General features: G+C 39.9%; 1 protein-coding gene across 2 annotated transcripts in view; it reads right to left on the bottom strand.

The window, feature by feature from the left end:
- Positions 1 to 1,056: 1,056 nt before the first annotated feature.
- Positions 1,057 to 23,680, bottom strand: part of FER (FER tyrosine kinase) — a 302,725-nt gene continuing 280,101 nt past the window's right edge. For both annotated transcript variants that reach the window (XM_054715017.1, XM_028149768.2), the window contains exons 18-20: positions 13,489 to 13,643; positions 6,073 to 6,195; positions 1,057 to 5,040 (exon numbers count right to left, since the gene is read on the bottom strand). In XM_054715017.1, coding sequence (XP_054570992.1) covers positions 4,898 to 5,040; positions 6,073 to 6,195; positions 13,489 to 13,643 — 421 coding nt within the window. In that variant the 3' untranslated portion in view covers positions 1,057 to 4,897. The remainder of the gene's footprint in view (positions 5,041 to 6,072; positions 6,196 to 13,488; positions 13,644 to 23,680) is intronic.

Consider the following 23,680-nt stretch of genomic DNA (forward strand, 5'->3'; position numbering starts at 1 on the left):
ATGAAACATTTGCTGCTCCTGAGGATGAAACATTTGCGAAATAATGTTTTTTCCTCAAAGTGACACACTACCCGAGTTATGCTCAGTTTTTTGGCGAAGTTTGACACACCAAGCTCAAAAGGTTGCCCATCACTGGCCTAGGTGAAGCCCCACTGCAAGCAAAGATTCCCAATAAGGTATGAATAATCAGTGGTCTCGGTTTAAGAAGTATTAAATATAACTAATGCACATGTCAGGATACTTTGAGTAGTCTAAAAGTTTGAAGACTTCTGACGCCGTCCTGTAGTGGGCAGGACAATGAGTACAAATGTCGCCCAGCGCAGCAGCAGCTCCGAGCCAGGACGTAAACCTGCTCCAAACGCAGGGGAGAAGGTGTGGGGTCCACTCGGACGAAGGCCCACGTGCTGGCAGGTGACCACCTTTCCTCCTTTTGGCCCCAAGACCTTTTCAGTTTCCTGTAGGAAGGATCTGGCTTGGTGGCACTGTTTTCCATAGGCTCTCTAGGGACATCGTCCAAGTCTTTGTTCCACTTTAATTATTCCACACTCTCCGTAGGGCGGCATCGTCCAGTGTTGGAATAACGGTTCTTTCCTCTTTGCCTTCAGATGTGCTGGCCTCAGCTCCCTGCACTGAAGCCTAAGCTCATTACTACACCGCCGTTTAAGTGACTAGGAATTCAGAACAGCAGATTTTTCTACTACCCAACAATCTCAGTCCTTATTAGGCAGCTAAGTATGTCTTAGTGTCTAAACTTACAGTTCAGAATATAATCTCTGAATCGGCCTGAGGCAGTAGGATGGTTTTCAAGGGGTAATAAATATTTCCTTAAATTGAATTATGACTAAGGCATATAGTTTATATATCTTTGCTATTATGGTATTATTTTTTAAAGGAGAATTTTATGGGAATGTACTAATCTCTTGCAAGTAGGTAATCTTGGTACAGGACTAGTTTTTTACACAAATGAATATGCAGCTCTGGCTGCTCCCAAATAATATAGTATTCACACTTGCTATAAACTCATCAAAACAGAGAAAAATAAATAAAATTAAAATATTTAATAAAAAAATTTCTGACATGTATAAGCAAATCAAAGTTAGTAATAAAAGAGGTAACATTTTATTTTAATGGTAAACTTTCACGCTAACTTAATAGTATAATGGAAAAGTAATATAAACTCATTTTCATATAAAAATCTTGGTTTCCATTTAATTAACATTAATACATAAGGAAAAGTGGCTTTCAGTTGTCTGCTCTTTTTATTTTGCATTATTCTCTGTTTTGTGTGAGAGCTCTGGCGTCCTAAATACAAGTCAGTCTCTACATGACTCAGAACAGTGCTCACGGACAATCAATTTTGTTGATAAGAAACATGTTAAATACCGTGTGATCAAGGGAGTGTATGGGGGAAAATAAAGAGGGCAGAGGCGAACAACCTCTTTTCAATTACTCTCCTGTCACAGGCCACATGACAGTGCACTAGGAGTACTCACTGAGCAAGTCTTCCCGGTACACCCTCAGAGTATCTGGTGCCTCAGGGATGAAGGGTAAGGTGGCACATGTATTGTTGCGGCATTCTAATTTTTATGTTTATCCCACTATAAGGTCCTCAGTGTGTGACATCTATTATAATTTAAACACTTTCTTCTGACGTAATCTCACACCAGTATTGTGAAGCATAGTTATTTCAGTGGTGTTAACCAAACTTTGTATAAAATTATATGGCAACACTGAAACATGAATATAACATAGACAAGAAAACCATATTGTGGTTTGAGGAAAATGAGAACTATTTCGGTGACTAAACAGTTTTTTTTTCTTTTTAAATAACCCTCAAGTGAAAAAACAATTGTGAAATGCGTGCTGAACAGTAGCTCATGGTCTGTGCTGATCTACTTATTTGTGATAAAAATGGTGAATTATGAATGAAGAACTTTATTGCTTATATTACATTTGGGAGATGAGAAAGGATTACATGAGGCCTTTTACTGAGGACCTAGTGGCAGGACAGCTGAAATATAGCCTCTGGTTTTGAAAGTGTAAACAAAAACTCTTAATCCTTTATTATTATTTTCCTGGAAGAGAAGGAATGCCCTGGCTTTGGGAAGTAAACTCTGATTAATCAAATACAAAATCAATCTGTTTTCACATGTTGGTAATAAATGTTAATTTGACATTAAAAGATTTCTTTCCTTGAAAAATGATAAACTAGCTCAATATTTTTCATAAAGGCTCCTTAGTGATTCAAGGTAGAAAAATGTAGGTGAGATTCAGATTGCCTGACACCTCCCTCCCCTTCGTGTTCATAAATTAAGAAATTATGACAGGAACTGTATGGGAGTGATAAATGCACCTCTTGAAAAATCCATTAACAACACAAAGATTTGCAACCTGGCTTAATTACATTCAGACCGGTGGCAATTTTGGTTACAACTAGTTTCTTACAAGTCACAGGATTTCGTGCATTTCTGAAGCTTTCTTTTCCTACATCAAGTTGCAAATTCAGAACAGTACTTATGTGTGCTTTTTTGGTTATGGATTAGCCACCAAAAGTACATAATTCCAATAATTATCAGTGACAGAGGGATGAATAAATTATGCTTCAAGTGCAGGAAAATTAACAGTAAAAAATGGTTTGCATAAGTTTTTCTTGGTGCATGGACCTATATTAAATTTAATATTCTTTACAACGGATATGATCCTGAAAGACTCCCCATGAGTCATTAATCCTGAACTATACCACCGCCGGCTCTGGGACGGAGAATAAAGCGGAATTTAAATGCTCAGCTGTCACGGTGTTTGGGAAGCTGCTTTAATTTAAGCACAGAGTTACGACGTGAATTGTAAATTCTAACAGGGTGAGGGAAATATCAATGCCATGTTCCTTCTTCAAACCAGGATGCAAAGATTAAGCTTCAGGTCTTGTTCAAAAAATTACAGCCCAAACCATCCCAGCAGTGAAGCTGCTAAGTGATGGGAGGCTAGTTTCTATAAATAAGAAATTTAGGGGAAGATTCCCTTAGAAATACTGGGAAAGGGTGCAAATGGCCCCACCTTACTCTTACAATTGAAGGCTGGCCGGGGCCTAAAGACCATAGCATTTAATTTTAATTCCCAAGTCTGGGCCCTGATTTATCACAGTGTATGCCATCAAAAGAAGGTTCCATTTATTTACAATATCTGACAGAAGGGAAAACAGTTCTGACTTTTAAAAAATTGCTTTGAATATTGCAATATGTTTTTGAAGGCAAGTTTATTATGCTTTTGTTTTAGTCTGAACGTAGTAATCATTAAATGTGTACAAAACTTGCAAGAAGGTTGAAATGATAGACAAGCCATTTTTCTCTTCAGTATTATCCTTCCTACTTTTTGGAGTGCTGGGTTTGAGTCCCATGCAGTGACATTCACAGGCAGCCAAAGAGGACAGGAGGGATTTTCTTCCCATAAATAAGCTCTTTCAATAAACAAGGACCCAACAGTCACTGCGGTGCTCTTTGCCTGGACACACACCTGAGCACGTAATCTAGCTCCTCCGCCCCATTTACCCCTGAGCCTGACCATCTCTCCCACACACACTGATCCTGAGAGGTAACTATATACACAACATGGGGTAAGGTCCCTGGATGCAGCAAAGGTTTAGCTCAACAGAATCCTAGATGTAACTGTTACACATTCCTAGGAAGCATCTCCAGCACTATGCTTGCACACCTGTCCCCTAAGGGAAGGGTTTCCAGGTGGCAGTCTAGGGGTCACACAGGGGGAAAGTGAAGATAGGGGGCTGTCCTGGATTTTCTTCCTCAATATTGTCCATTTGTCTTCATCCACACCTGCCTTGCTTCGTGCAGTGTGTGTATGCACACGAGTGTGTTTCTGAACTAGGGTCATGAAGCTCAGGAAATGGCACCAATGCAGGGCATTAAATTCTGGGAGGCCTCCTCTGAGGTGCAGGTACTTCCCCAAAAGCATGCTGTTGGTGTTGTGGGCTTGTGCTTTGTAGTTTCTCTAAAAAGTTTTTTGTTGCCATTAAGAAGGCTTTATCTATGAACTCCTGAAAATCATTTCTCAGAATCTGTTTTGGGACTTCAGACCATGAAATAACACGAGTGTGTTTGATGTCTGTAAAGGCATAGCTTAGATAGGAAGACATGTTTTCCTTCTCTTCTCTGATCCACTGTCTAGCTGCTCTTTTCCTCCAGACCACCCTCCCGTCTGACTTCTTGCTGTCGCAGCTCTCCAAAACATCCTTTAAAAGCTGCTGCCTCGATGCTAGGAGTGTGCTGTCTGAGGACATCTCGTGCATGCTTTTCCGATGCCCAAACAGAGGCGGGAACTGACAACCTCACTACTAATACAGGAGAGTGACAATTCTTGCAGTGTACTATTTCTGGCAATTAAAACAAAAAACACAGGAGGGCCAAATAATTCCTGATAGAAAACGATGTTTACAAATGTAATTTGCCTTGGCAGAGCAGACAGCCAGCTTCCACTGGAAGGTGTCCTGCAAACAGGGCGTTACCTAGGCAGCCTCTAGCACCGAGTGCGCCGGGTCTGTGGCACCGACGCGGCCCGTGACCTGGGCCTGGAGTAGCAAAGCTTTGAGGAGCATCAGTGGTCTTGATGTGAAAAACGTCTGTTCTCCCTCATGTGAGCGCCTGTGCTTTTCTATGACAGTGGCCTGGAGTGGCAGGATCGCTATGATGAGCTAACAAAGCCCTTGGTAGGACTGTCTGTTCCTTAAATGCATTTGCCCCCCCACCCCTTTTTTTTAAGTGGCACATATTTTAAAAAACAGTTAATAAAAAAATAACCTTAGCAGACTGGTGCAGGTAACGTGGTACAAACTCATTGCAAACGAGGGAACGGAATGCCTGAAGGTTGCATCCGGCCCCGCCTGGCACTATGTGAACTTCCTCTTGATGGAGTTGAGCTCTTTCTGGAGTTCGCTGAACCTGGGGCGGTTCTCAGGCTTATAATCCCAACACCTCATCATAATTTTAAAGATCTCCTCTGGACAATTCTGAGGGGCTGACATCCGGTACCCTAAAGACCCAACAGAAGAAGAATGGAGATAAGATATGAATGTTCGTGCAGGGCATTATGCAGTTTGTAAGTTTAGTACCTTATGTTGTAGATGGAACAGAAACAAAACACCCTTTATAAGGCAAACTGATTTTTTTTTAACAAGTATTTCATTATTACGGAGCCACAGAATTACCTTCAAGTTCGGAGAACCCGCTTTGTTTGTTGCTAAGTCTGATGTGAGATACATCACAGGCGGATGCACATCTGCTCTAAGATGCTGTGGGCAGAGTTTAAAAAAAAAATCACCTCTACTCCCCAGGTTTTTGAAGATGAAGAGAGGAGGGGGATTTGATAAACAATAATTCAAAAGTGAAATAAAAATGAACATGAGTTAGAGTCCTTTACAGCCCAGAAGAATCTTATTTTTCATTCCAAGCTTCGGGCGCATCCCGGCGGTGCGCTGGGCGGGTGCCTGTGTGCGCCTGGGGAAGGTCTGTGAGGTCAGAGAAGGTAGGAAGGAAGCCGGAAGCCATCCTCTCCTCCAGCTCTACCACCAGGCCCCTCCCGAGGTGGCTGGGGCCGCGTTCTTTCTGTTGATAGCTAAGGCCTGCCTGGCATCACCACCTCCTGTTCCCGTGGTGATCTGGGAACACCACGGGGCGTCTTCAGAAGCGGTACAACATTCTCAGAAACCTCCTGAAGTCTAATTACATTTCGTTCGCAGTGACACTAATGGTGTTTATTTCACATGGAATAAAAAACAGGAGCTTGAGGAACACTCTCCAATTTCCCTTGACGAGACTGAATGGTGTGCCTTGCAGATGTCAGGCCAGGCAAGGGGAGTGGGAGAAAAGCCTGGAGCTCTCTCTTTTCACAGCTAAAAAGGTTTTTGTTGCTTTTTGTTGTACAAGAGCCACGCGATCCACGGCATTCAGAAGCAGATTTACAAACACCTCTGCTTCCCCTACACCCCAAAACAGCATGCCCCGCCTCCCCCCAGCCTGTCCCTGGGGCTGGATGTGGCCACTCCCACTCCCGTCTTTGGCTCACCTCTTTCCACCTGCTCACGTGCTTGTTGGTTTGTCATTCCAGGGTACGGGCAGACCCCCAAGCTGAAGGTCTCCCAGAGGAGGATGCCAAAGCTCCACACGTCACTCTCAGAACTGTACCTCCCTAGAGGGCACACAGAACCACAACCAGGTGAGTGGATAAGCAGGTGACTGTTTTTGGGTATGCACTTCTATGTCAGTCACATATTAATATATTCAAACTTACCAAAAACCAGTGATCCTATTCTCTGCACGAGTTGCATTCTCCAAAAAATGAACACCTTCCAAATCACATCCCCCACCCCCACCAGAACAAATATTCAGCCAGCATGCAAGCTTGCTTTCCCTGTGGAACCTAACTGAGATGGATGGTTTATATAAAAAAGATATGTTTGTACATATCAATGCCTAGGAGATTAAGTAAGTTGGATTTCTGCAATTTTGTTTTCTGCCTGCATCATTTTCATTCTACTAAGATTACAAACAAAGTTAAAGCAATAAGGAAAGTTTTTAAAATTGTTTACTCATCACTATTTACAGATATACTTGCTTAAAGGTCTCGTTTTCCCCACTGACAGTTTTCATTTATGGAAAATATATTTTTGTGTGTGTTTTGAATAGAGTGCAAATTAACAGAGCTGGCTGATAGAAAAAATATTCTTTAAAGTACATGGTGACTTGTTTTGTTGAAGTCCTGACGCACCTGTTTTGCTAAGCTCATAGATTCTTTTTTTTTTTTAATAGTCTTCCAGAGATGCAGAAATAAAAGCCAACACCAAATACATTCTGGAGATGGATGTGAAGTCAAGGAGGCAAAGCAGAAACATTCTTTCCAATATCTAAGAGGTAAAAATTTCCTAGATTTTCCCAACATACTTTTTTTTTTCATATATAGCATAAACTATTCTAACTAATCCTCATTTGCAGCAGTGTTACAGGAATTCTGAAATGATTTCATTTCTACTTCCTTGTAGCTACTTGCCTTAACCTTTCCATTCCAGGATTTATAAGTGCCCCTCCTCTAAAATCATTCAGTTTCTTTAAAGTAGGATGGCCTTTTCACTTTCTTGAAAAAAAGTAAAATGAGAACCAGAGTAAGCCTACATTATGGTAATTTCTCCAAAGGCAGAGCTTGGAGTATGCTTACTGATTTTCATCTCCAGCTGTGTACATTAGCTTCCTTTTTAGTAGACTAAGTATGGACATTCACTATGATATTTAGCAGGAAGATTCATTTTCTTGTCTGCATATCAATTCTTTTTCATGTTTGGCATCCAATATTTAATACCTTTTATGAAAGTCATTCAATGGCTACAGTTAAGACTAATTGTACGAGGAATAGAGAGTCAATACCTTCTTTTTGTAAGATAATATCTGGACAGATATCTAGAAAGGCATATTTTAAATAATCCATATTTTAAATAATCCAACATTCCATCTTATAACCTTGACCTCTGAAGGATAATTTTTAAAATTTATTTATTTACATACTTATGTTATTGAGGTAGAATTGATTTATAAGAGTTTCAGGAGTACAGCATAATGATTCAATATTTGCAAAATGATCAACACAGTAAGTCTAGTAAACATCTGTCATCACACTGTTATATTTTTTTCTTTTGATGAAACTTTGTAGATCTACTCTCTTAGGAACTTTCAGATATGCAACACATACATTAACTATAGTCACTATGCTGTACATAACATCCTCTTGACCCACTTTCTCCATTTCACCCATCTATTCTCTGTATCTATGTACTTGTGTTTTTTGGTGTGTATATGTCCTTTTCTATCTGATTTAGGCACTCAAGATTTATCCATGTTGCCACAAATGGCAAGATTTCACTCATTTTAATACCTGAAAAGTATCCTATTGTATATTTTTACTATATTGTCTTTATTCATTCATGTATTGATGAGCACTAAGGTTGTTCCAATATCTTGGCTATTGTAAATAATGCTACAATGAACATGGGGAGTAATTATATCTCTTTCAAATAATGATTTTATTTCCTTCAGATATATACCCAGAAGTGGAATAGCTGGATTATATAGTACTTCTTTTTTAAATTTTTCAACAAACCTCCATACTGTTTTACTTTGTGGCTGCACCAATTTACAAGCCCACCAAAAGTGAACAAGGGTTCTCTTTTCTCCACATCTTCACCAACATTTGTTATATCTTGTCTTTTTTTATAATAGTCACTCTAACAGATATGAGGTAATATTTAATTGTGGCTTTAATTTCCCTGATGATTAGCAACATTGAGAATCTTTTCATGTACCTGTTGATCACCTCTATACTTTCTTTAGGAAAATATGAATTCAGATCTTCTGCCCATTTTTTGATCAATTTTTTTGTTTTTGCTGTTGGGTTGTATGAGTTCTTTATATATTTTTGGATATTAACTCATTATCAGATATATAATTTGCAAATATTTTCTCTCATTTAGTAGATTACCATATTATATAACCAACTAGTCTATGATAATCCTATCTAATAATAGACAAATATGCAAATTGACCATACCTCCGACACACCACAAGCCATGCCCACCATCCAATCAGAGTGAGTATGCAAATTAACCCAAACCAAGATGGCTACAGCCACAGAGAGCAAGGTTTCCTAGCTAACAGAAGAAGCCAAGCTTTTCGCCTGCCCTTGCCAGGCCTAATCCTCCACTCAAGCTACAAAGTTTCAATTATAGAAGGTAAACAAATTCAAACAAATGGCGGCAGAATGGAGCTTGAGAGAGCAGGTCAGGGTTGCCCCCGGCAACAGGGGAAGCAAAGCTTTCCGCACACCCTGGCCGGGCTCACCCGCTTAAGGCAACAAAGTTTCAATTATAACCCCAACACAAATGGCTGCTGGCCTTGGAGGGAGCCCCAGGCTTGGCTCTGCTCCAGGCTACAAAGTTTCAATTGTAGAAGGAAAATAAATTCCAGATACCAGGGCCTCCGCTTGGGTTGCCAGGGGGCATGGCTGGCCTGCAAACCACCACAGGCCCCTCGCTCAGGCAGCCCCACGCCCCAAGGGAACCCCACCCTGATCAGGAACACCCTTCAGGGCAAACCAGCTGGCCCCCACCCATGCACCAGGCCTCTATCCTATCTAATAAAAGAGTAATATGCAGATTGATCATCACTGCAACACACAATATAGCTGCCCCCATGTGGACACAAGATGGCCAGCAGGAGAGGGCAGTTAGGGGTGAGCAGGCCGGCAGAGGAGGGAAGCTGGGGGCAAACAGGCTGGCAGCAGAGTGGTTAGGGGGCAATCGGGAAGGCAGGCAGGCAGGCAAGCAGTTGGGAGCCAGCAGTCCTGGATTGTGAGAGGGATCCCAGACTGGAGAGGGTACAGGCTGGGCTGAGGGACAACCCCCCTCCGTGCACGAATTTCGTGCACCGGGCCTCTAGTAGAGTAATGATAGCCTATTCAGCAAGTGGTATTACAAACACCAGACCACTCTCTTACACCATATACAAAAATAAACTCAATGTATTAAAGTATAAGACCTGAAATCATAAAACTTGTAGAAGAAAACAGTAAATTTCTGAAGTCAGTCTGTATAATGTCTTTTTGGATATAGTCCTTGAGCAAGGAAACAAAAGCAAAAATAAACAGAACTTCATTCAACTAAAAAGCTTCTGTACAGCGAAAGGAAACCATCAACAAAACAAAGACAACCTACTGAATGGAAGGTTATATTTGCAAATGATATAAGAAACCTCATATAACTCAGTAACAAAAAATATAACCAATATGATAAAAAATGGGCAGAGGAAATGGTAAGACATGCATCCCTATGTTCATTGCAACATTACTTATAATATCAAAGATACGGAAGCAATTAAGATGTCCAACAGATGAATGGGTAAAGAAGACGTGAATGAATATATATATATGCACTGGAATATTACACTGCAATAAAAAGAATGAAATCTTGCCATTTTCGAAACATGGATGGACCTAGAGGATAGTATGATAAGTGAAATATGTCACAGAAATAGAAAGACAAATACTGTATGGTTTCACTTATATGTGTAATCTAAAAAAATACACCAAACAAAAACAGATATAGAAATAGAGATCAAACTGATGGCTATCAGGAGGGAGGGAGTAGGGTGAAGGGGAATATATATAGTCAGTAATAATGTGATCACACTGTAAAGTATAAAAATGTCAAATCACTATTTTTTATGCCTGAAACTAATAAAACTAATATTTTTTAAATACTTAAAAATATAATGCTTGAAGCCTGGCTGTTAAGAGATATGTGGAATTAGAATTGTGATTTGTAAATACTGTCAGCAGCTTGAAATTCAACTAAAATACACTTTTATTGAAAGGCAGAACTTTACTTGGCATAATTGCTTACAAGTAAGAGGAGTTGTAAAGGCAATATAATGTAGATCTAGCAAACAGGTATAAGAACAAATTCTAGAGATCTGTATTTTACTGGTAAGCCTTTAGGATATCCCAAGTCCAGCTCACTTATAGGGATGCTATAAGAATGAATAAGAAGGGGCTTAGCGATGTCTTGTTATCCAAAGAAAACCTCTGTGTAAATACAGGAGTTACAATCCTATCTTTTAACCTGTGATTGATCTCCTTAGAGTAAAAACAACCACCACTCCAGAGAAAATCTTGATGGAAAATAACAACTGCTACTTTCTCTAGATATTCTCTAGATATGAGGAATAGTGGATTTAGTTTAGGCTCACTAGGAAGCTCGCAAAAGCTTCTCTTGATAGCATCTGGGAAGACAAACTAAGGGTGAGGCTTACTGTCTGTAGAACGTTCACTTTGAAAACTTCATTGTTGCCAAATAGAACAGTCTTGTCAACTTCTTATAATGGCAACTACCCACACGTGTCTATCCCATAGTATCCTTGGTATACACAATAAAGAGAGATTCTAGTTTCTGCCCCAAGTCCCAAACCAATTATATTCCACAGCTTTATCTGGAAAACATCTGTTGGTTCCTCAGAAAGTTAAATATAGAATTACCATATGCTTCCTAGTGTTTACTTAGAATAATTGAAAACAGGTACTCAAATCCATGTACACAGATGTTCATAGTGGTGCTATTCACAAATGTCAAAACTGCTGAAAAATACATCAATGAATGAATAAACTGTGGTAAATACATAAAGTGGAATATTAATCAGCCATGAAAAGGAATAATAGTCTGCAACATGGATGAACCTTGAAAACATTATGATAAGTGAAAAAATCCACATATTGTATGATTCAATTTCCATGAAATAGCAGAATAGGTAAATCCACAGCATGAAAAAGCAGGTATGTAGTTGTCAGTGGCTGAGGAGAGACAGTAATGGGGAGTAACTTCGTATTGGGTAAAGGGTTTTATTTTGGAACTAGATGGAGGTAGGGGTTGCACAACATTGTGAATTGTACTAAATGCTACTGAATTATTCACTTTAAAATGGTTAATTTTGTTACATGCATTTTATAAAAAGGTTTATTTGTCTGAATTTAATGCCTAAATTAAAGACATTTATAAATGCCTTATTTTTCATGACGTAATTTCTCATTTTAAATCAACAAAAAATAATTTTATGCTTTTTTAATTCAAACCATACTACACCCATTCACCAACCCATGGCTTTTATGCTGCTTCTCTTACTAAAAATGCAATTTCTAATTTCACTCAAAGCACAATCTTTTTCTTTCAAAATTCTTGAGCTGTTACCCATCTTGTTATGGCCCATTTCATCCCAACCACAGATAATGCAAGCTGTATTTATATCCAATTACAATGACACATAAAAAATTCAAGTTAAAAAAATCCCTGCTGTTTTAAAATGCAATTCCCATCTCTTTCCACAAGATTTATAAAAGTTCCAGAGACTGAGATGCTAAGAAACCATGTCAGTTTTCAGAGTGAGCAACTACAAGATTGATTGGCTTAATATTTTAGGAACCTAACCTTAGATGAAGTTATAAGAAATGCCAAAGCCACAGCAACACTTTTACTCTGTGTATAATCTGACTCTTAAAATGAAAATCTGGGAGTGAGAAAATCTCTTGGTCTCTCCCCTCAAAATAGATTAAAAACTTACATAAAAGACCTAAAACAATAAAATACATAGATGAAAACGTATGAACTAAACTATGGATCTTAGTCAACTTGACCCCAAAGGCAAAGGAAGTTAAAGTAAAAATAAATGAATGGGACTACATTCTTCTGCACAACTAAAAAAAAAAACCATCAACAAAACAAAAAGGCAACCAAATATATAGGAGTATATATTTGCAAACACTACCTCTGATAAGGGGCTAATATCCAAAATATATAAAGAACTCAACAACAACAAAACACTTCAATTTATAAATGGGCAGAGGACCTGAAGAAGACATACAAATGGCCAACATATATATAAAGATGCTTGAATTCACTAGCTATAGGAAAATGCAAATCAAAGCCACCATGAGATACCACTTCACACCTGTTAGAATGGCTATTATCAACAAGACAAGTAATAACAAATGTTGGAGAGGTTGTAGAGAAAAGGGAACCCTCATTCACTACTTGTGGGAGTGTATACTGGTACAGCCTCTATGGAAAACAGTATTAAGTTTCCTCAAAAATTAATAAAGCTAGCATATGACCCAACAATCCCTCTTATGGTTATCTACATTTATTTGTAAAGATATATGTACCTCTATGTTTACAGTAGCCAAGACATGGAAACAACTTAAATGTCCTTTGATGGATGATTAGATATAAAAGATATAGTACATTTATACAGAGGAATACTACTCAACCATAAAAAGCCTTTGCTACAATATAAATGGGTCTTTAGAGTATGATGCTAAAGTGCAAAAAGTCATATGGAAAAGAACAAGAACCACATGACTTCACTCATATGTGGGATATAAAAGAGAAAGTAATAAGTGAACAAGTAAAACAAATTCATAGACACAGACAACAGTATGGCAAATACGAGGGGGGGAAGGATGAAGAGGGTAAAGGGGGTCAAATGTGTGGTATTGGAAGAAGACAACTTTGGATAGTGAACACACAATGCAATATACAGATGATGTAATATAAAATTGTACACTTGAAACTTGTATAATCTTGTTAACCAATGTCACCCCAATTTAAAAATTTTTTTAAATAGTTTTTCAGATAAAAAGGAATTCTCAGATTTGAAAATGCTTGTAAGTAATCTTTTAAAACTAGCAATCTTACATATAAAAATCTAATCAAAAAGGTCAATGAATTAAGTTGGTGCTCATGTTTAAGTGCAAAGTATGAATATTTTATACCTCATTCTAACTTGTACTCTGTTGTACTCCTCTAACTTTGCTTGTGAATGTTTTGTTCTGTTGGAGCCCTTTTTTTTTTTTTTTTTTCTTTACCACCAAAAGGAAAGAGTTCAATCTTACCGTAATTAAGAGCTTCTGGTGCTGTCCATTTAATGGGAATCTGCTTTAAGCCAGAAGATGAATACACTCCACCATCCTCTTGGCGAGACATTCCAAAGTCACTGATTTTCAGAACATTGTTTTCACCTACCAGGCAGTTTCTTGCAGCAAGATCCCTAGGTTACAAACACAGAAAACACCCTTATTAAAACAAATTGAAAGCCACTTTCACATTTATGACTTCTGCACTTTGCACTTTTTACATTTGCAATCTATTTATAATGAGGCTAAGAAAGTTTGTGATTTAACAGTCTCTCCCATCTTTTCTATCACAGATAAAAATCATCCATGCCAACATTTGCATATGGAACAGTCCTCATGCTAATTTTTTAGGCACCACATCCATTTCAATTTAAATAGAAAAACTGATTTTAGGGTTAAGAGAAAGTCACAAAGGAGAGGCCAAGCAAACTTGGCATTATTTCTCCTTTGCGTTCCTAGAGCAGCACCATCCAACACAACTTTTTGTGAGGATGGAAAGTTCTCCATCTGTGCTGTGCTATTTAGTAGGTAGCCATTATCCACATGTGGCTAATGTGACTGAGAAACTGAATGTTTTATTTTATTTACTTTTAGTGTATTAAATTTTAAGTAGCTGAGTGCTGCTAACAGTTACTGAGTAGTAATCTGCAGTGTAATCTAGAGCTTCCCAACACTTTTTCTGTTGCATCTGGGTCAGGCAAAACTACATGATGATTTGGCCCTGTCTCTCTCCCACTTCATCTTGTTCCACTCTTTCCATAATTTGCTATATTCTAGACATACTGAGATTCTTATTGCCACGCCCCCCCCCCCCCCCCCAAACATGACAAGCTTATTTCCACTGGAGGGCCCTTCCCTTTGCCTGGAGTGCACTCTTAGACTTTTGCATAGCTGGCTCCCCTTCATTCCTAGCTCAAATACCCTCTCCTCAGAGATATCAGTCCTGACCACTCTTATCTGATAGGAAAGACAACAATAAACAAAACAGACCAAGTCCCTACTCTAATTCTAGTGGGGAAAACATTCAATAATCAAATTCACATACATACACACACACAATGCTACTGGCGGAACCCCAGAGCTCAGTTAGGAGACAGTAAGATGAAAATGGTGGAGTTGGTCAGAAGCCATCAGATTCAGGATATATTTTGAAAATACAACCAATAGGATTTGCTGATCGATTAGATGTGGAGTAGGAGAGAAAAAGAGTCATGATGACCCTAAGATATTTTGGCCTAAACAACTGGAAGAATGGAGCTGACATTTATTCCAATTGGGAGGACCTAGTGTAGCAGACATCCTAAGCCAGTTGCCTTTTAGCATCCATTTACTGCTCTTCAGTAAAATAATCTTGATTTTTTTTTGCCATCCAGTGAAAAATTGCTATATTTTCCAATCTCTCCTACAGTTCCTACAACTAGATGTGGCCATAATCTAAGTTCTGGCCAATGAGATGTAAGCAGAAGAGTTGTCTAGAATTTCTAGGAAGTTTCTTTAAAAGAAAGAGGAAATACTTTTACATTTCTCCCTCATGCTAACACAAAGAGGAAGCACACCAAAGTTGGAAAAACATCAAGCGATGAGGAGCCAGGGTGCCTGATGAATATGACTGCCATACATATTCTAGATTGTCTACCTCTGTATCTCTGGAGTTTTTAATTTTGTTAGTGCATGAAAGAAATTTCTATGTCATTCAAGCAATTTTTGTTGCTGAGCTTGTTTTTTTCTTTTTTGGGGTATGTTATCATATGCAGTAAACACAAATCCAATATTGGGAATGGGTAGTTTTGAACTTGTTGAGTTTGTGATATCTATTAGATATCCAAGTGGAGAAGTTAAGTAGGTAGTTGGGTATATTAGTCTGGTGTTCAGAAGAGAGGTCTAAGAGTTGTTAGCTTTTATATGATACTAGGGACCCCATGCATGAAGATTCGTGCAAGAATGGGCCTTCCTTCCCCTGGCTGCTGGCACTGCCTTCGCTTTCCACCTTCCCACACTGCCCAGAGGCCTGGAGCAGTGCAGAACACTCCCGCCCCACTCCTGGCCACTCAGCCCCTGCATATGCAAATTAACTCACCATCTTTGTTGGGTTAATTTGCATACTCACTCCTGATTGGCTGGTGGGCATCACAAAGGTACAGTCAATTTGCATCTTATTCTTTTATTAAGGACTAAGCCCTAGAATACTCCATCATTTAGAGAAGGATTGAAGAAAGGAGACTGAGAAGGAGCAGCAAGTGAGGCAGAAGGGAAACCCAGAGAGAGGTTGATCCTAGAAGCCAAGTGAGAGAAACTTTTCAAGAAGGAACAGCAATCAACTCTATCAATTACTACTGAGAAGAAAAATTAGGGCTATGAATTGGCCACTGGATTTGGCAACATGGATTTTAATGAGACACTGACAAGAGCAATTTCAGTGAAATAGTGAACACAAAAGCATGATTGGAATGTGTTCAAAGAGAATGAGAAAAAGAAGTGGAAATACTGAGTTTAGATACTCGAATAAATTTGCTATAAAGGAGTATAGAGAAGTAACTAAAAGGGGGTTTCAGGTCAAAGGAGTTTCCCTCCCTAATATGGGGGCTATTGCATGCATATATAGATGGTGATAGTATTGTACAGAGGCAAAACTAATTCAGAAGGAAAAGGTGACAATTGCAGGTGTAAAGCCCTTGAGAAAGTAAGAGGTGATAGGGATAGGATCCAATGGTGCTCTTCAGAGCTGTAGTCCCAGTGCTCAGAATAGTACTTGACACATTGTAGGTGTTTAATAAATATTTTCTGAATGAGTATATTCATACCATCTTATTCTAGGAGTGATCCCTGCTGAAGACAGATTGTCTATTCCAGGGGTCCTCAAACTTTTTAAACAGGGGGCCAGTTCACTGTCCCTCAGACAGTTGGAGAGCCGGACTATAGTTGAAAAAAAACAACTAGGAACAAATTCCTATGCACACTGCACATATCTTATTTTGAAGTAAAAAAACAAAATGGCAAAAACACCCGCATGTGGCCCGCGGGCCATAGTTTGAGGAGGCCTGGTCTATTCTATGCTTTGTCCTTTTAATGCTTTTTTCCTAACTGAGGAACAATCAACAACTAGTTTCTCTTTCAATGGAGATGATTTAACATATTTATCTTTGGAATGCATCTCTAACTGTCAAACATGACTAAAAACATCCAGAAAATTAAAGTCTAATTTATATAACTGGTCTTGTAACATCTGCAGTACCTTGAGCAATTAAATGAACATAACTAGGTTGATTGTCAGCTGACGCAAAAATATCAACAATATCCAGAGGAATATAACAGGAACTTAGAGCCTAAACAATATTCATAATATCAAGGGCACAATTCAAAATTGCTAAACACACAAAGAACAAGAAAAATGTGAAACTCTTAAGAGAAAAACAATCAACAAATGCCAACATTATGATATCAGATATAAAGTAGCTATTAATACTTCCTGAAATAAAGGAAAACACACTTAAAATAAGTGGAAATAACAACAGTAGTATCCAGACATTTTAAAAAGAGGAGGGTAATTGCCTAACTCATTTTATGAGGCCAGTAGAACTCTAATACAAAACCTGACAGAGAAATTATCAAAGAAATTACAGAAAAATACCGTCATGAAGACAGAGTCAAATATTTTTTAACAAAATATTAACAAATAAAATCCAATGATGTAAAAAAGATAGCACATCATGACCTAGTATGGTTTATCTTAATAATGCAGGTTGGTTTAAACAGGCGTCCTCAAACTACGGCCCGCGGGCCACATGCAGGTGTTTTTGCCTTTTTTTTTTTTACTTCAAAATAAGATATGTGTAGTGTGCATAGGAATTTGTTCCTAGTTTTTTTTAAACTATAGTCTGACCCTCCAATGGTCTGAGGGACAGTGAACTGGCCCCCTCTTTAAAAAGTTTGAGGACCCCTGGTTTAACATTTGAAAATTAATCAATGTAATTCACATTCACCAGATAAACAGAATCGGGGGGGGGGGGGGGGAACCCAATGAGCATTACAATTGATAGAGAAGAGGCATTTTACAAGATTCAATATCTATTAATGAAAAATGCTAAGCAAACTAGAAATATTAAGGAACTTCATCAACCTGACAAAGGGCATCTATATAAAAATTCAACCATTGGCCTAGGTGGGTGGCTCAGTTGATGGGAGTGTCATTCCATACACCAATAGATTTAAGGTGCAGGTTCGATTCCAGGTCAGGGCACATATCTAGGTTGCGGGTTCTATCCCTGGCTGGGGTGCATACAGGAGGCAACCATTCAATGTTTTCTCTTACATTGATGTTTCTCTCTCTCCCTCCTTTCCTCTCTCTCTCAAATCAGTAAGCATATCCTCAAGTGAGAATTAAAAAATATTCAACTGCTAACATCATACTTAATGGTGAAACACAAAATTGTTTTCTCATGAGATCAAAGCAAGGCTGCCTGCTTTCACCACTTCTATTCAAAAGGACCTCTGTTCTCATAGTCCTGGCCTTGAAATCCTATCCTATCCTATGTAATAAAAGGGTAATATGCAAATCAACCGAATGGTGGAACAACCAGTAGCTATGACATGCACTGACCACCACGGGGTAGACGCTTAATGCAGGAGCTGCCCCCTGGTAGTCAGTGAGCTCCCACAGGGGGAGTGCTGCTCAGCCAGAAGCCGGGCTCACGGCTGGTGAACCCAGTGGCGAAGGCGGGAGCCTCTCCTGCCTCTGCTGCAGGTGGGCGGTAAGGAGTGTGGGGTCCTGGACTGCGAGAGCCCCGGACTGTGAGAGGGTGCAGGCCGGGCTGAAGGACACCCCCCAATCCCTCCGCTCCCCAGTGCACGAATCTTGTGCACCAGGCCTCTAGTAAGACATAAAAGAAAAAGAAAAAAAAAAACCCAGAGGCACAAATATCAAAAAAGAAGTAAAACTACCTCCATTTGCAAATGATATTTTTTTACATAGGAAATCATAGGGAATTTACATAATAAGAACTAAAAATAATAAATACATTTAGCAAGTTTGTAAGATAAAAGGTTAATACAAAAAAGTATGCTTGTATGATAGCAGCAAACAATTGGAAAAGAAAATAAATTCCATTTACAGTAAAGCCAATAAAACAAATGGCTAAAAGTAAGTACAGTAAAAGACAACTAAGTTCTTTATACTTACAGCTGTAAAAGTTGCTGGAGAAAATATAAATAAATGAAAAGATATTCCATGCTCATGGAGTAGAAGACTCAATGCTACATGCCATTATTCCCCATTCTTCCCAAATTAATCTATAGATTTAATGCACTCCCAATCATTATTCTAGCAGGTGTTTTTGTAAAATTAAACAAGCTGATTCTAAAATGGGTATGAAAAAGTTAAGGTTCTAGAATAATCAGAATAATTTTAAGAAGTACAAAGTTGAAAGACCTAACCCGATTTTAAATTGTACTATAAAGTTATTGTGATCAGTAGAGCTCAGTAAAGGTAAAAAGATACAGCATGATAGAACAGAATAAAGGTCCGGAAATGGATCTACAAATACACGGTCACCTGATTTCTGACAGAGGTGCAAGGTGCGCGCTGCGTACCTCCCAGTCCTGGTCACTGGGCCACTGACTCCTTCTTGGGGCCAAATGCAAGCCCTCTTGGTGAGAAGGAGCTTTTATTCACTGCAGCATTTTAGGCATTCACAGGATGTCACCTTGAGTCCTTTCCTCAGAATAGCACTACGCTTCACAAATTCGTGCACTTCTGTCGTCATGACTATCTCCACTGCGCCACCAGAGCGGAGGTTTGTCCTCTGTAATGAGGATTACAGTTCTGCGAGTGACCGATCTAAAACCAATTCAGAGAAACCTCCAATTCAATGTAAATAACATTTCGATAACGTCTGCAGAAAACTGGACTTCCTTTGGGTTGCATTAAGCTCAAAGGAATGGAAATGGTAGCTTTTTTGGCATAGTCTATTAATTAAAGTAAAACCTAGGCCTTCAGGCAATAAGTCTACACTGCATACTCACTGCTTGCCTAATATTCCAGTAAGCATTAAAGGAGATAGGAAAAACAGATTTGACCTCTGGGCTGAGAAGCCAGCAATCTAATTTGGGAGGTAAGGCAGACATAACACCTTTCTCCCTTGTTTCTCTCCGTTTCTTTCTTTATTAAGCTCACCACTGCCCAACCCTGAGTCAGATTCTCTAGGAGACACACCGGTGCTCCCGCCTCTTCACACATGAAACTGCTCCAAAACAAGCCAGTCTGAGCCGGTGCATTACAGACTGCGGATCCTGCAGGATTCAGAGATGAGAAATGTCATAATAGGCCGGCATGGCGTTCACAGGAGGCATCAGAGGCAGCTCTGTCTCACCACACGCAGAGGAACAGAATAGCAAACGCTGCCGACTGCCAAAAGGAGATGGAAATGCCCTACTTAGATCTGCTGAATGATCTTATTCGAAGATTCAAAGTCAAACTTCTGAGTGTGTAGCAGGAGTGTCTTGCAAGTCATATATAATACGAGACAGGCTAATTAAGGATAAAATGAGAGCAGAGAGCAGCTGCAGGAAACCCAAAGCCAACAGGCAATGGAGATGAGCAAATTTTCTGTGCTCTCTGGAAAGCACAACAGTGGGCATCTTGCTCCGTGGCGATGTTGCTTCTCAGAACAAACATGATGGTAAACCAGGAGGCCACGCCAGCGTCCCTCTGCCAGACTGCTTTACTCCAAATATCCTTTACTACTTGCAACTATGGTGCCACAAGTCAGGATTTATCCCTTATATAGGAAAGGAATTAGATAAATTGTTGCTTTTTGGGGGTGTGGGGAAGTACAAAAACTATTCCTACTAGGTCTGGATAATACTGAGCCACAAATAGCTGTGAACATTTAGGAGGAGAAAACCTACTTAAGGCCCCGAGGTATCCTCATTCTGATTAAGACATGGCATACAACCAACAATCCAGAGGGTGGGCAATAAATGAAGCCGACTTCATTTGTCTTACTAAGTTCTGATAAAAAGCGCAGACTTATATCTTATTGCTATACAACAATATCTACATTGTGAGAGTTGCAAGCATATTTTGAGGGCACCAACCTTGAAGTATTAGATCATATACTAGCTCTTGGACCTTAAGAAGTTCACTTACTCTTAACCTCAGTTTTCTCATCTGTAAAGTGGGGATAATAGTATCTGCCTCATTAGGTTGTTGTGAGAATTAAATAAAATATGTAAACTCCTTAGCACAGTAATTGGGAAATAGTGGGTGCTCAATAAATGTTAGCCACACACCAATATAAACTGCGCATTTATCACAACAAAACTTACAATTTAGCCACAGAAACCATATATTGGAGAATCACTCTTTTTTCTCCTTCTAATTAGAATGGACTATTTGACAGTTTTTTCTTTATCTATAATAATAAAAGCGTAATATGCTAATTAGACCAGACAGCTGAACGACCTTCTGGATGTCATTCCGGATGTCCTTCCGGACGAAGCCGTCTCAGCAGGGGCCAAGGAAGAGGTGGTTAGGGGCAATCAGGCAGGCAGGAGAGCAGTTAGGGGTGATCATGCAGGCAAGTGAGTGGTTAGGGGTGATCAGGTAGGCAGGCAGAGTGGTTAGGGGCGATCAGAGAGGCAGGCAGAGTAGTTAGGGGTGATGAGGCAGGCAGGTGAACAGTTAGGGATCAAGCAGGCAGAGGCAGTTAGGGGCAATCAGGCAGGCTGGCGAGTGGTTAGGGGCAATCAGGCAGGCAGGTGAGTGGTTAGGGGTGATTAGGCAGGCAGGCAGAGGCATTTAGGGGTGACCAGGCAGGCAGGCGAGTGGTTAGGAGCCAGTGGTCCCGGATTGCAAGAGGGATGTCCAACTGCCAATTTAGGCCCAATCCCACAGGCCTAAACTGGCAGTCAAATATCCCCCGAGGGGTCCCGGATTGCAAGAGGGTGCAGGCTGGGCTGAGGGACTCCCCCCCCCCCCCCCCCCGCACAAATTTCATGCACTGGGCCTCTAGTATGAATATAAAAGCCTTTCAATTTAGTTCTAATAACAACTGATGTGGCATTTACTACGTCAGGCACTATTCTAAGCACTTTTCATATATTAAGTCACTTAATTTTCCTAATTATGGTATTTATGTTTTTCATATTTTTATGCTGAAACTGAAGGACTTGCCAAAGTTTGCACAACAACTTTTGTGGGGGAAAGCAGGACTTGAACCCATCAGCCCAACCCCATGCCTGCCATGGTAGCACCTGTTATAATGCCTCTCAGCTAGTAATTCTCTTCCAGAATGTAATCAAACCACACACCACTTAATCCATGGCCAAAGGCTACAACTTTTGAATTTAAATTACAGAAGAGCCCAAATTGGTTACCTTTAGAAAGTGACACTTCAAACTTCCTCTCCCTCAAAAGAGGGGGAAAACCCAGAAAGTATATATAATAAGAATATGAAAAATATGTTTTCTGAAGAAACCCAATGTTACCAACTGCTTTAAAACAATATGCATGAGTTGTGATGGAAGGAGAGTACGACTACCAGTTCATTGTTGCAAAATGGAGTGCGCATTGATAGAAACAGAACCACAGGCCGCCTCACAGAGTGCGCCGGGAAACAGGCTGGGCAAAGGGGGGTCAGTCAAAAAGATGATCAGCCAGATTTTCCTGGAAATCACATGTTGCGTATTTCCACTTCAGAATCTACCTGATCTTTCCTTTAAATAAAGGTAGGGGGGGGGGTGGGGGTAAGGGGGATTGATCTACCAAAGGACTTGTATGCATGCATATAAGCCTAACCAATGGACACAGACAACAGGGGGGTGAGGGCATGAGTGGGGGGGGGGGTTAGGAGGATAATGGGGGGATAAGGACACATTTAATACCTTAATCAAAAGGAAATTTTAAAAAAACAAATAAAATACATGTAACTATGAAAACCCCCCCTACCTTTCTCATTTTCAATTATGCCCCTGATCTCATACACAGTTTTCCATTCATCATAGTGTTCCTCATGGCCTCTCTTCCCTCATGATCTCTCCCTTGTTGAATTCTGTGCCCATTATTAATGAGGCACTTATTTCTAAAAGAACGGACCTCAAAAGAAGCCCCATTATTAAACTCTGCTTTTTCTCTTCCTTTGAAAAACTGTTTGGTGTCGCAGATTTCTGGGAGGTTGGAAACAAAAGTACTACTTCTGTGGATGCAGGAGTAGACCAGGTATGGAGTGAGCGCTAGAGTAGAATTTATGCTTTTTTTCCTCAGGGCTGGTCCAAGGCCCTGTGGGGATATGTGGTAAGGACCAAAGGAATCGCTGTTCCTGAAGAGTCTCCCCTGACGCCTGCCAGGACACTTAGAATCCTCAGTAACTGACTCCTTATTTGCTGAGAACCACTGCTAAAATGCAAATATGTTACCCGTGGAGAAGGGGGCACACATGAACACTTATTCACATTTTGGCATAAATGATTTGAACAGATTATTGAGGAGACACCATATAAACAAAGCCTTAAAGGGATGGATGGTGTGACTGAGCAGGTATGTTCTGACTGAGAAAAAAGGAGAAAAGGAAAACAATAGCAAAGGGAACTGGCTGAGAAGAGCTGCCTGGGTGGGGCCTGCAGCAGCTCTAGGAGACAAGTCAATTTGGGTACTGAGTGGGGGCAACAATGCAGATTTAACGTCTAAAACATTTGTCTAGGGCTAGCTCTGGTGTACTAGTGTAAGCCGGGTTACCTTCCTCTGGGAAGTAACAGAGAAGCATCACCACATGAAGCCTGGATGCCTCACCCCTGAATCTCCTCATCCGGGGCTGCCCCCGGGGCTGCATCCTGTGGAGAACCAGGTCTTCAGCGATTTTCTCTGAGGCTGCTGCAAGCCATCTGCCTTAACTTAAATGGACACATACAGAAATTCAGCACATATAGAAGTACTTCTTTTTGGTTCTTTAATATTCTTTCCTTGGGCGACTTCCCTAGTAGAGGATTCTGGTTGGACATGCACAACTCCAAATTCCACGTATTCTTTTATTTAGCGTAGACGTCAAATTCCTAGATCACTAGCAAAAGAAAGGGAACTCACATGGATACTGAAAAAATTCAGAACCAAATCCATTGTGAAACACTTGCTTCTATCCTAAATTAACCTGAAAAACCCAAGGAGAATTATTTTTGTATT

Source organism: Eptesicus fuscus, chromosome 4 (genome assembly GCF_027574615.1).
Source record: "Eptesicus fuscus isolate TK198812 chromosome 4, DD_ASM_mEF_20220401, whole genome shotgun sequence".
Lineage (NCBI taxonomy): Eukaryota > Metazoa > Chordata > Mammalia > Chiroptera > Vespertilionidae > Eptesicus > Eptesicus fuscus.